This window comes from Sugiyamaella lignohabitans, chromosome A, assembly GCF_001640025.1.
Source record: "Sugiyamaella lignohabitans strain CBS 10342 chromosome A, complete sequence".
NCBI lineage: Eukaryota > Fungi > Ascomycota > Dipodascomycetes > Dipodascales > Trichomonascaceae > Sugiyamaella > Sugiyamaella lignohabitans.
The window spans coordinates 5,086,060-5,098,696 of NC_031672.1; the positions used below are offsets into that span (position 1 = coordinate 5,086,060).

The 12,637-nt window shown below is 46.6% G+C and overlaps 5 protein-coding genes across 5 annotated transcripts; 4 read left to right on the forward strand and 1 right to left on the reverse strand.

Moving 5' to 3' along the window:
* Positions 1 to 168: 168 nt before the first annotated feature.
* On the forward strand, positions 169 to 630 carry FYV4 (Fyv4p; the record flags this gene model as incomplete). The annotated part of the gene is made up of 1 exon (XM_018878561.1): positions 169 to 630. One exon carries the CDS (start codon positions 169 to 171, stop codon positions 628 to 630), a length of 462 nt encoding a protein of 153 aa, XP_018735852.1.
* A 250-nt stretch (positions 631 to 880) lies between these two features.
* On the reverse strand, positions 881 to 1,411 carry HNT2 (Hnt2p; the record flags this gene model as incomplete). Its single annotated transcript, XM_018878562.1, has 1 exon — positions 881 to 1,411. The coding sequence occupies one exon, from the start codon at positions 1,409 to 1,411 to the stop codon at positions 881 to 883; it is 531 nt and encodes a 176-aa protein (XP_018735853.1).
* A 714-nt stretch (positions 1,412 to 2,125) lies between these two features.
* DAG7 (Expansin-A1 .2) lies at positions 2,126 to 2,527 on the forward strand (the record flags this gene model as incomplete). The annotated part of the gene is made up of 1 exon (XM_018878563.1): positions 2,126 to 2,527. One exon carries the CDS (start codon positions 2,126 to 2,128, stop codon positions 2,525 to 2,527), a length of 402 nt encoding a protein of 133 aa, XP_018735854.1.
* Positions 2,528 to 5,419: 2,892 nt separating this feature from the next.
* CMK1 (calmodulin-dependent protein kinase CMK1) lies at positions 5,420 to 6,790 on the forward strand (the record flags this gene model as incomplete). Its single annotated transcript, XM_018878564.1, has 1 exon — positions 5,420 to 6,790. One exon carries the CDS (start codon positions 5,420 to 5,422, stop codon positions 6,788 to 6,790), a length of 1,371 nt encoding a protein of 456 aa, XP_018735855.1.
* Positions 6,791 to 10,409: 3,619 nt separating this feature from the next.
* Positions 10,410 to 12,635, forward strand: grt1 (transcription factor Grt1 (predicted); the record flags this gene model as incomplete). Its single annotated transcript, XM_018878565.1, has 1 exon — positions 10,410 to 12,635. One exon carries the CDS (start codon positions 10,410 to 10,412, stop codon positions 12,633 to 12,635), a length of 2,226 nt encoding a protein of 741 aa, XP_018735856.1.
* Positions 12,636 to 12,637: the final 2 nt, after the last annotated feature.

Below are 12,637 nucleotides of genomic sequence, written 5' to 3' on the forward strand. Positions count from 1 at the left end.
ATAAATTTCTACGACCGACCGTCCCAGATATAGATACAGGGGATAAATTGTATGCGGCTTATGAGGCTGAGCCGCTTCTACAGAGTGGAAAATAATTTAGACAACTGTATGCTGAAGCCGGTGATCCAACTGAAAAATCCAGATCAACTCACAAATAGCATATACAAAATGTTGTCAAGGACACTATTTCGCACGAATTTGACTCACCTTACCGCATCCCGTGCAATTTTTCCGACAGCTGTTCGGAGTCTTTCCACGACTCCGGCTTTTCAGACCAAATTCATTGACCCTCTACCAAAAGATTTCGTCCCATCACCAACGGAACAAGTTCCTGATGTACAAACATTTTTAACCAAAATTGGCCGTAACTGTTCTGAATATGCAGACAAGTTCGAGTCTTGGGAGCATTTCATGTCAGTGACAACTCACGAATTAAAAGAAAAGGGTGTCGATAGCCGGCCCAGAAGATACATTCTTGCATGGAGAGAAAAGTTCAAGCGTGGAGAAGAGCTCACAGAGATTAAGAGAGGCAAAAAGAGATGGGGTGGTGAACGCAAAAGAGACGAAGTACGTGCTAAGCACTTTGGTCGTCTGAAGGCAGAAGCTCGTGAGTCTGCTGCTCGCAAGTAATGTGGTTTGAAAGTTGTCTGAGAACTAGTGAGCACGAAAAATAGCTATGGAGATGATGATAACGAGATTAGACGGCACACGACCCCGTGGCTAACCATATGGTATATGGTACCCTGTAAATATATTTTAATGTACATGCAATTTTATTATGTTATAATCCAACTTAATCTAACAAAGATTAAGCAGACCCCCACTCCTCCTAATCTAGAAAGAGATGACAAAACAGTTAATACAAAACCTCTTTAAGTTTCTAGCTCTCTTGTTGTGTTGCAAGGAAATCGGCTAATGCCTTTGCTTCGGCTTCCATATCCTCCATCTCTCTAGGTGGTCGTTGCTCACTGTCTACTCCCAAAGCCTCGGTTCGTCTGTTCTCTCTAATCACATTAAACACGTGGTCTAAATCACCTGGCTTGCTGTCTAATAATCTATAGATATCATCGATATTCGGCAGGTCATCCAATTTACGAGGAATAATATGACAGTGTACATGAGGAACTGACTGTCCTGCCAGCGGACCGTCTTGAATGGATATGTTGAGACCATCTGCGTGATAATACTTTTCAATAGCAAGTGATATCTTTTGAACTGTAGCATAAAAATCAGCAGCCTCTTCTCCTGTCAAGCCTGAAATACGGGATACTCGCCGCAGGGGACACACAAGAACATGGCCTGGAAGAATGGGTTTGAGATTAACCAGACCAAATGACTTCTGGCTTTGATAGAACACCTGGCTGGTAACATTAAAGTTACCAAACATTACTGCAGCTCGTTTAGAACTCATTCTAAAATAATCGTCGTCAATTATTCTCCAGTCAAATTATTGGTGAAAGTGGGGGTATTAAAGATGGTTTGTCCGAGGCTGTGGTCAGTGGGCTAATTAAATATCAATGCAATAAATAGCCTTACGCGTGATGCAGGGGAACCAATCTCTGCAATCTATGCAGGGCTTAGATCGACGTCTTCCCCTGAAATAACCTCGACAATAATTTATCACATTAAATCAGCCAGTCAGTAAAAAATTCCAAATAAATTAAATCGATAAAAATTTAATAAAATACCCGTTTCTTGATATAATTAAAATATTATCTACCTCGGGTGGGAGGAGTTTGCCTCTGGCGGCTGGGGCGTTGCCCCAGACCCCACTGTGCTCGCTTCGCGAGCTTGCTGGGAAGGTCGGACAATAACTATGATCTGGTCTGAAATGTTATAAAACGGAGTACGGACTAGCTTGTGGTAGATCTGAGGTCAACTACTGCTAAATTACAGTCTGTTAAAATTAAGCTCGTTAAATTAGCCTCAATCTCGGTCTAAGGCTTAGCTAGATCACTCTCCAGATAGGGTTCAATCAAGCGTCAACACTTCGAAGTACCAGGAGTTGAGACAGAGAAAAGATATATAAAGATGTGTCGGTACCGTCATTTGTTGGTCAATCACATCGGCTAAGACTACATTCGTTCCTAGATCTCAAACGATAAATTTTCATTCTCTTTTAAATATGCACTTCCAACTTTTGACACTCATTGCCAGCTCTTTTATTTTGGCCAATGCATTCCCTTTATCTACACTACCTAAGAGAGACGATACTAAGCAATTTCACGGAGATGCTACCTTTTACCAGCCTGAGGCTGATGCTTGTGGTACCTCGAGCACAGCAGACGATCTGGTGGCCGCTTTAAATTCCCCTCAATTTGCCGACGGTAATGTCGAGTCTGACGAGAATCCAAACTGCGGAAAGATTGCTCGCATTACCAGGGGTGACAAACATGTCAAAGTAAAGATCGTTGATCTGTGTCCTGAATGCCACGAAGGAGATTTGGATTTGTCTCCAGCTGCGTTCAACAAGATTGCTGATCCGATTGAAGGACGAGTCAAGATTGCATGGACTTGGGACAATTGATTCACCAGATAGCAAATATTTTGGCGCTTAATTTTTTCCGGTTTCTTAGATGTTACTGTTGTTTTTCTATAATAAATTAACTATGTAAGCTGGTTTGTCTGAACAATAATGCTATGTATGTATTTGAAAAAAGGACCTCTGTTCATGGCAGATGTTCTTCGCCGTCCCCAGATTGTACGCCTGCGCTTTCTGGAATATCATTGCTGGTGCTAGTGTGTCCATTAACTCGCTCATCATGTCCTATACTGTCTGCTGCTATCGCTGTTACTGCTGCTGTTGCTTCTATACTTGTCTTTACAGAAGTTGGTTGTGAACTGCTCTCCGAGTTAGAAGAGCTAGAATTGGCGTCAGGTTGAGTATTTCCTTCACTTGTAGTGGAAGGGCCACTTAGAACCCGGTCAGGGCCAAATTGTGACTCGATTTCTGCCTTACGCTCCATAAGTTTTCGGCGGAGCTCTTGAATTGCCTGTGTATGACGGGCCTTTCTCTCTCTATCCTCACGTAACCAAGAGTCGTAAACTGCTGGTATCACACTTCCAATAAGCATATATAAACCACCCTGAATAGATTCAAATAAGGTTCGCTGTTCCAAACTAGTTTGAGCCAGAGCTATGAAAGCGTCGATATCGGGGATTTCATCAGCTGTTTCATTAGACGGTGAAAGTGGTTGATTGAGACGAAGACGCATGAAAATATCTTCGTAATTGTGAGGAGTTGCTGGTAAAGCATGAGGTAACTGTAACTGCAGATAAGGAACTATTCTTCGTACTGGAGCAAAATAGCGATCTAGAAATCTCGACTGCCATAAAAAAAATAGACCAACACATAAAATAATGGGCCAGTACTGGTACAGTATTTGACGGTCCACAGACAACAGATCAACAACAAGTGCTAGTTTAATTGCTAAGAGAATTAAATGGTGATGATTTCGTACGTTGTCGAATCCTCTTGCTAGAGCCCGGCCTACTGTGTTGGGATTTAAAAAGTTGCCGATTTGTCCCATTGCTAGAGCTTGAACCTGGTCTGGAGCTTGTGGAGGCGCAGCTGCTGCTGTAGCATTTGTATTCTGAGTACCACCAACAATAGAAGGTTGCTGGACTCGTTCAATGCACAAAGCTACGGACTCGAGGGAGACTCCAGATGCAATTAGTTTAGAAACAATGGTAGGTGAAAGACAAAATGCCCAGTCGCCATTGCTATGTTTGGGAGGTATCCAAAGCATCTCGTAGCTTGGAATGCTCACAGTTTTGGACACTCCGTTAACAGGGAAAGTGAGGTCAAACGCATGCTGGTCGCTATGTACTGAATCAGAGCGGTTAATGGACTTGCCTGTATTGACAGAGGAAGATGCAGTAGCAGATGAAGAAGCAGAATTATAATCAGGTGTCGAAATAGAGGTAGAAGCTGCGGATCTAGTTAAAGGATCCGATGCAGAAACCGAAGTCACAGTAGCAGCGACTGCGGTATTTGCAGCATTAGCTGCTGATACAATTGACGGCACGGAAGAAGATACGGGATCTGCTATTCTTGGTATGACATCGTTACTTGAAGCCACACTGCTGCCGGTAGATGACAACGAACCATTTTGTCCAATTGTTGGCACATGGGCAGTTATTGTACGAGTTGGAGTAGGAGTAGGAGTAGATTGGCCTGCAACGTTTTGAGACGTTAATACCCCGTTAGCATTGGAACTTGTAAAAGAATATTCATCGTTTCGGTTTTTGGGCTGTCTAACAACCAAATGAAAAGTCGGTGTTATAGCTTCAATGCCAGCACCAATGCTGCCAAGAATGTCACCCAAAAGCTGTTCATTTCGCAAGATCCTGCCTCGGAATATAAGCACATGACGATCAATAGCAGGACTGCCATCAGAACCCGCAACTGCAATAGTACTATGGACAGACTCAGGCATGGTTCTATCAATAATTCGCAGCTTGAGATCCAGAACCGACTCATTGCGAGCCATATCATAGCGCGAGTTGCGCTCTCCGAGTTCAGACGCAGGACACGAAATGAATATCGTCACAGTATTATCAGCAGACTCGGACATCATAACCACACTCAGAACAACCCGCACACACTCGGGAATCTAATATCTCTCGACGGCGTCAAACACTATCTGACGTCAGCCGAAACTGTCCACCTCTCCTTCCACATCATCAGTCACGTGCCGCGATAAGATAAGGCACCGGCGATCCCCTCCAACCCCCAACCCAACCCCCAATCCCCTCTCTCTCGTCCACCCGACTCCGCTCCGCGAAGTGGAGCACCACGGGGTCTGGGGCAGAGCCCCAGCCGCTGGAGGCACAGTTTGGGGTCCCCGTCTGCCTCCGGCGGCTGGGGCTCCGCCCCAGACCCTGGTTGCTCCTCTCGCTTCGCTCGAGTCGTGCGTGGGGGCCGCGGCAGTTTTGTTCTCCTGCGAAGCAGGAGCAACCAGGGTCTGGGGCGGAGCCCCAGCCGCCGGAGGCAGTCCGGCCCCCGTACGGTTTTGGGGGTTGTGGATGATGTTGGTAAGGGTCTGATCCGCGATGTAGACGCGCGGGCGCGCATGCGCATGTGTGGGGATTGGGGAAGCAGGATTAGAAATTGCCATTGGTAGCACGTAGACAGCGCAACGGTTATTAGGTAATATAAAGTTTAAATGAGCCGCTGATCGGGCGTGGAAGGAAACAACGATAGACAGACATAGTAGATACTAGCACACACGGTTAGACAGGGTTCAGTGGGATATTGGCATTGATCGAAGAAAGACAGTCCGGTGAGACATTGCGCCAGTTGTTAATTTGAGACTCGTTTTTGGATATTCGTTTACACTGGTTTTATAGAAAATACGACAGGAAGTCGTCAGAAAGTGTCATTTTGGTTTTTGGTAGTTGATTTTTTGGGTTACAAATGAGTTCAGCACAGGTTGCTGGCCAGAACGGGGTTTCTCGTAGAAACGAGGGAGCCAGCTCGATCCAGTCGGGTCTGTCTTCATCGCTAGCAGCGGCACAGACAGAACAACAGGCTCAAGAGTCATCTAAAGATTCAGTTCCTGCTCCCGTACAAACTCCTACTCAGATGTCCAGTCAATCATCGGGTCAAGCATCAGCTCCAGTTTCAGCTTCAACGCCGGCAACTCCAGCAACATCAGCATCAAATTCAGCTAATGCTGGTACTACTAGAACCACTCCTCAACCATTACCTTGTCGGTACAAAACAGGTAAAACGCTTGGTCAAGGAACATATTCGGTGGTCAAGGAAGCTGTACATATCGATACTGGCAACTATTATGCCACCAAAGTCATCAATAAAAGACTCATGTCGGGTCGTGAACATATGGTGCGCAATGAGATAGTCGTGTTGCGTCGGATATCCAAGGGCCATCGTAATGTGCTAACACTAGTGGATTATTTCGAGACGGCTAATAACTTGTATCTGGTGACAGATCTAGCCAAAGGAGGTGAATTGTTTGATCGTATTTATAATAAGGGCTCGTTTTTCGAGTCGGATGCAGTAGAAATCATCGAGTCGGTGGTTTCTGGAGTGGCATATTTACATTCTCATGGCATTGTTCATCGGGACTTGAAACCGGAAAACCTTCTTTTCAAAACCCCGGCAGAAGACTCAGATCTGCTAATTGCCGATTTTGGCCTGTCGAGAATCATTGACGAGGAAAAGTTCAGGATGCTGACAACCACATGTGGAACTCCTGGTTACATGGCACCTGAGATCTTCAAAAAGACAGGCCATGGTAAGCCGGTGGATATATGGGCTATCGGTGTGATTACATATTTTCTGCTATGTGGCTATACACCATTTGATAGAGATACAAGTTCGGAAGAAATGGAGGCGATATTATCAGCGGACTATGCGTTTGAGCCCGAGGAGTACTGGGCAGATGTGTCTGATAGTGCTCGAGATTTTATTACCAAATGTTTAAAGGTGGAACCCAAGGACCGAATGACCGGAGAAGAGTGTTTAGAGCATCCATTTTTGCACGAAAAGAGGAAAAAGAAGCAAGAGGCCGATTTGCTTCCTACCGTTATGTCCAACTATAACCTGCGACGCAACCAGAGCCAGAGCACGCTAATGATAAGCCGCAACCTAGGAGATAACTATGGAGCCATGGATGGCGCATATAGCCAGAGTCCTGAGAATGCACGACCTCCTCAGCGAACCCCATTGTCCAGCAGTTCGTTATCTCGAGCGACATCCGCTGATGAGGGGACTATGAAGGAGACCTTGACTGCTCTTACCAGTGCCAAACTGACTGACAAATAGTGTTCCCCAGCTCGACTCTCCGTAGCCACGACTGGTCCTTGACCCTGATTCTGTTGCTACACACGTCTCTTTAAGCTTCGAACTGGTTTGTTTACTAACATAGTGGACTCTTACCGGCAATCAGACTCAATCCCAGTACCATTTGTTGACATTTTTGCCCAAGAATCCAATCCCGGTTCGAACTCAGTTGAAAGTTTCATTAACCAAACACCAGATTTCGATAGATCTCCATTTGGCAGGCGAGCCACGAAACTAAAAGTTCGAGCTAGCGAGGAAGCAGCAGTAGCAGCAGCAGAGTCAGCGACGAACCGTTTTGGCGCTAGTCGCACGAGGCCAGCTGGCTATCCGGAGATACGAGCACGACCATTACCGTTAGATACAAACATTTATTTCTTTTTATTTATTCGCTTCCTTATCACTCACTCCACTTCATCGCCAGCTGCCTCCGGCGGCTGGGGCGCTGCCCCAGACCCCGTTGCTCCTGCTTCGCAGGAGACCAGAGGGGGGTCGTTTTGAACTCCGTGCAGATGATACTAGCCTGGTGGCAGGAGATTGGGTGGAGTTGGTCAATCGATGTCAAGAGGCTGGGGGGAGAGAAGATTCGATTCACGAGTGGAATGAGCATCGGGGTCCGGGAGTTTGAGTGACATCGGTGGATAAACACTACCCCGGAAATAATCTCCAATCAGGGCGACGACGTCGACAGCAGGAGCGTGCTGCTGTCAGAGTCGGGATCTCCGATCGTTGGCAGGGAGCGTGCAGCTAGGAAGAAGCAAATGGGCTATCATGACCGGTTGGAGATACGTCAATGTGGACCATGTGCTTCTTCTGCTTGTACTTGTGCTTGTGCTTATGCTTGTGCTTTTGCTTGTGCTTGTGCTTGTGCTTGTGCCTTGCTTGTGGTTGTTAAAAAGGGGTATCGTCTCAGAAGGGAGCTAGGATGCGAGTCATACCCCCTTGAACTAGCGTAGTAGGTCAGGCCCGGGACCTGGTCATACCGCTCGGGTGATTTCCTATTATGTTACAGCTCTTTGTTGGATATGAGATATTATTATTTTGAAGCGAGTCCGTTATGGCTAGCCCAGTTATAACATTCTCAGTTAGCTCGAGGTCAGTCCGAGAGGGACCTTCGCCGTCCTGATACGGCAGTTTACAGCCGGTCTGGCAGCGGAGCCAGCACCCCAAACTCCAGATAAGACGATTCTGTAGCGGCAGGGGTAATCTTCAGTTCACCATTGACGACTCCACTCCAACCAACAGCCATTCATCCTGAATCACCATCTCACTCACTGACCCACCTCCAACTTCACGACCACCCCCAACCCCACGCTGCCCCCAATCCCTCCCTCCCCCTCACCCACCCATCTCGGTCCTAGCAGTCTCCTGCGAAGCAGGAGCCAAGGGGTCTGGGGCAGAGCCCCAGCCGCCGGAGGCACACCCCCTGCCCCCATGCGTCAGGGGGAAATGCACCCTGATCGACCGCGACGCAGTCGGGTGGGAGTGGACATTGGCAGCTTTTTTAATTTCTCGTTTCTTGTTTAGGACCACTACGCGGCGGCCTGCTGCATGTCTTCCAGCCACGATCAGGCCACGGTGCAGCGATCGCATCTGGTCCCTGCTGCGACAGGTCGGTTGTTGGCGGGTGGGATCTGGGGGTTGGGGTCTGCCCCTGGCGGCTGGGCTCCGCCCAGACCAGTGGCTCGCTTCGCTCGTTTTTTGGGGGTGGATGCCCCTGGGTGGGGTATGGTGTGTTTGGCTCTGATGAGAATGGTTAGTAGGGTCGTCGAGGCAGCGTCAGTTCGGAAAACCTGCCCTGGCCCGCCCCTAAAACCGTCGTCCAGCAGGTGGCCCGCATCTGGCTGGCGATCTTGGTCGGAAATATAGGTACGGCCCTTCGACCTGCAGATGCAACCGGTTCTTTTTGTTTCTCCTCTGCTAATCTTCTACGTCAGAATCTGGCCACTAGTGCCTGCTGCCCCCTCTTTGTTCCTTTTGGTCTCTATTCTACTATTGAGGTTACCCCCAAACCAGTTAAGCAGCAGGCCCGGCATATACTCAACTCGGGCTGTGGCCTCTCTCCCGCAGGGCCTGGCATCACAACAGGAGGCTGTGTCCGGTCTCAGGTATTAATCCGCAAGGCAATCAATTGCCTGCTGGGGGTTTGGGCTGGAGCCGGTCGTTTGTGGGCTGGAGCGGGGATGCTGATTATCGCTAGCCAGCGAGGGGTTGCGAGAACAGGTGAGGGGTGCACTGGGGAGGGGGGGGCCTGAACAGATGGGGCCAAGCCAGTGATGCCTATTCCAGCTCTGCTGCCACATTTGGGCTGCCTCATTCGTCGCCTCTGTGTACGAATGAACTGCCGGGTATATAGGAGCCGAGCAAACAAAGTTAAGGTTCAAGTATGCCCAGTGTTTAAATGTCAGTTCGTTACCATCTGCTGTGTTCCTCTTGAACAAATTTTAACTGGTGCATTGTAACGCTGATTTGTGTTTGAGTTTGAGTTTTAAAGGTTCCATGCTTATTTTTTATTATTATTATTGTTCGACATTTCGGCTTCTCCGTCTTTTTTAGCATCTTGTGTTTTTTTGTATTTTTTTGTTTTTTTGTTTTTTTGGTCTTACTTTTGATATTCTATTCTCTGTTTCTTTTTTGGCTCGTTATATTTGTAATATATTTGTTATATTATTTTATCACTGTGATTCACACTTTCTTTTTTTGCTAAGTCCTGGGTTATGTGTGCCTGGGTGCCTTTTTTTACACTATAATAATTTATTTTTGTATTGTTGTAGCTATATTTTTTTTTTTTTTTGCTTCTGCTGTTCTTTACTGGTTCTGCTGCTTCTTGCTGCCTTTTTCACAGTTCCATTTCTACCTGGTTAGGTGCTTTCATTTCTTTTTATTCTTATTTCGAATCAGTCGTGGTGTGCTCTTTTACAAGCTATTCCCTGCTCAGCATGTATAATTAACGGTTAACCTACTGATCGTACTGTACTGCGGGAACTGAAGAGAAAAAGAAAAATATTAATAGCTTCGCTTGTTATCGTCGTTTAGTTTTGTCTCAAATCCATGTTGCTTCTGATCGAGGTGGAAATGAACTTGAACTTGTCTTAGGTTTATTAGATTCTTTCTGATTAAATCTGTTTGTTTGTCAACTGTTAAGATTTTTAACACCATCAAGCTTCAACTGGACCAATAAAATAGTCTCTGAACCGACTGAAAGGAACTCCTGCTCGGCTAAATACCGCAGAGGTAAATCGAAAATAGCCGACACAGAAAGAAAAAACCGTCACCTTCGAAAATCCGTGGTTATCGTGAATTATCTTTAGACTAAGTCGTTTCAACGACTCAACAGTATCACCAGTCGAAAATTTCTACTGACTTGGTCGTGATTTCGATTTTCTAATAGGACATTAGGTCTTTGTGAAGTTCAGAACAAAACAAAGCGTTTGCTGTATTGCACTCAGTGGTGTTTATTCATAATAGTAACGAATCCGGCTGCACCACTTGACTCCCCCCACGTCTTACTGTGTAACCGACTGTCTAACTGACTGACCGACTGACTTACCGACTGACTTACCGACTGACTTACCGACTGACTGTAAGGAAACCCATCACAATAATGAACGACTATAATTATATGCCCAGTTATGGGCTAATGGAGTCGCAACCAATGCCATCGTATATCCCACAACCTCCGGTGATGCCCGGGATCCATGCCCACAATCCAATGAAAAGCTCTATCCCTCGTGCTAGACGGTCTAGAGCTTCCAGAGCCTGCGAAAACTGTCGTAAACGAAAAGTTAAATGCTCAGAGGGCGATGTTTGTAATGAATGTCGTCGTTTTGGCGAAAAGTGTTATTATCGCGAGCATTACCGTGCCAAACGCGAATTTTCGGTGAAAATCCTTCAGTCGCCTGATTTTGTCGACAAGAACGACCGCGACAGAATCGATATGATTAAACCTGAACCCCTGGCTCAGGATGATATGAAATCCATGTATTCCAAGAACAGCAGTAACAGCAGCGATATCACTTTTGTCAACTCGCCCATTTCTAGTGGCGAGTCAAACACGACTGCCAGTTCGAGCTCGGGCTCTCCTGTTATGGTCAATAATCTCATCGGTCACAACAGCGGAGTTTCACCTCCACCATCAATTCCTCTCAACAATGGACTCGGCGTGTCTGTCATTCAACATAGCAACCGTCGTTCAGGCGCCGTTTTCGAGTTCACCGATAAAGTATCTATGTTTACTAATTTCCTACCCACCGATCATCTGAACACAGTTCGATCTTTCTATGAAGTGGCCCCTTTGAAAACACCTTTTGATAAGCCTATTCCATCTGCCAGCTTCGTTTCCAGCTCTGCTGCTACCAACACTCTTTATGAGAGCCACCTGACTGAAGAACAGATGCTGCAGACCTTGGCCAGTTTTTTCATTCACTTTCATCCTACTCTACCATTTCTCGAGCCTGATGTATGGCTCAAGAAAGCCAAGGCTGTTTGGAGAGCTGCTGAATATGGAACACCTCCACCATGTTCTGAAGTCACTTTAGGCATCATTTACATGCTCAACGCACTCGGATGTATTGCCAATAATGCCCATCGCACCTTCTTTGCTGGTGTCAGCAGTTACCAATGGGGTTTGGAGTATAATCGCAAGGCCAGTCGAGCTGTCCCCGATGTGTTTGAAGTCACCTCTTTGAGAATGTGCCAGTACATGATGTTGGTATGTATGTTCAAATATCTTATTGGACAGAATCAATCGGCTTACTTGTACGGTGGTGCTATCTCGAAGACAATCAGAGCTCTTAGTTTGCACAAAATCAATCCTCAAGAAGATAATTCTCCCGAGGCTTATGAGAAGTATCGTACACTATTCTGCGCTATTGGTATGGAAAAGTATACTAGTTTGAGAGTTGGCCGAACTTATTTCAACTCGATTGGCGAAGTGCCATTTGCCAAACTGTACCTCCCAGCTTTCACTGCCAGCAAATTGAGTTCAGCATCCGCCCCCTCCCTGACTGCATTCATTCACTTGAAGAATAAACTTCTTACTCTGGCAACTTTTGCCATGGCTGAAGCTTATAATAGCACCAGCTTACCCGACATTATCTCGTGTCATGATACAATCACACGTTCTCTTGGCGAGTTTGACCAGCTGTTGTCGGTGTCAGAAGAGCCATATCTCCGTACAGATGATATTCAAATTCTCAGTTCGCTGACCCCATCTGAGGCCAAGGAATGGCTTCTTGTGCATTTGATGGTATGGGACCTGCGATCGGTTATGTATAGACCATTCCTGTTGCTCCTGGGATCTCTGAGCGAGCCATCAGCTGCTGACATTTACAACAATCTCGATCCCATGGTGCTGGCGGCCATTCGTTCCGGTGCTGAAAAGTGTGTTCGTGTGCAACTCATGAGTATCTCGACGTTATATTACAACACATTCAGAGCCCAAGATATCAAGAGCTGCTGGTTCGTGTACGACTACATGCTGTCTGCTGTGCAGATTCTCTTGTACTATGAACTGTGTGTTCTTGACAACGAGTGCGAGAGACTGCCCATTAAAGCAGCACTTCGCGAAGCATACGACTTTGTCAGCAACGACCCGAACAATGCCACTGCCATGAGCCTACTGAGCATGCTTTTTGACGAAGAGAAGTCGGCACTTGCCCGCAACATCCCACATGTTCGCAGACAGTTCGCCAAATCCTTCTTCCTGGTGCTGGATGGAAACCAAGACGAAGACGATCTGTGCACACCTTCGGCTAACGAGTTTAAGCCCCTCCAAAACGAGAAGGATATTCTGGACTACTGGCACCTCTGCCTCGAGAGCGTTGGTTGATT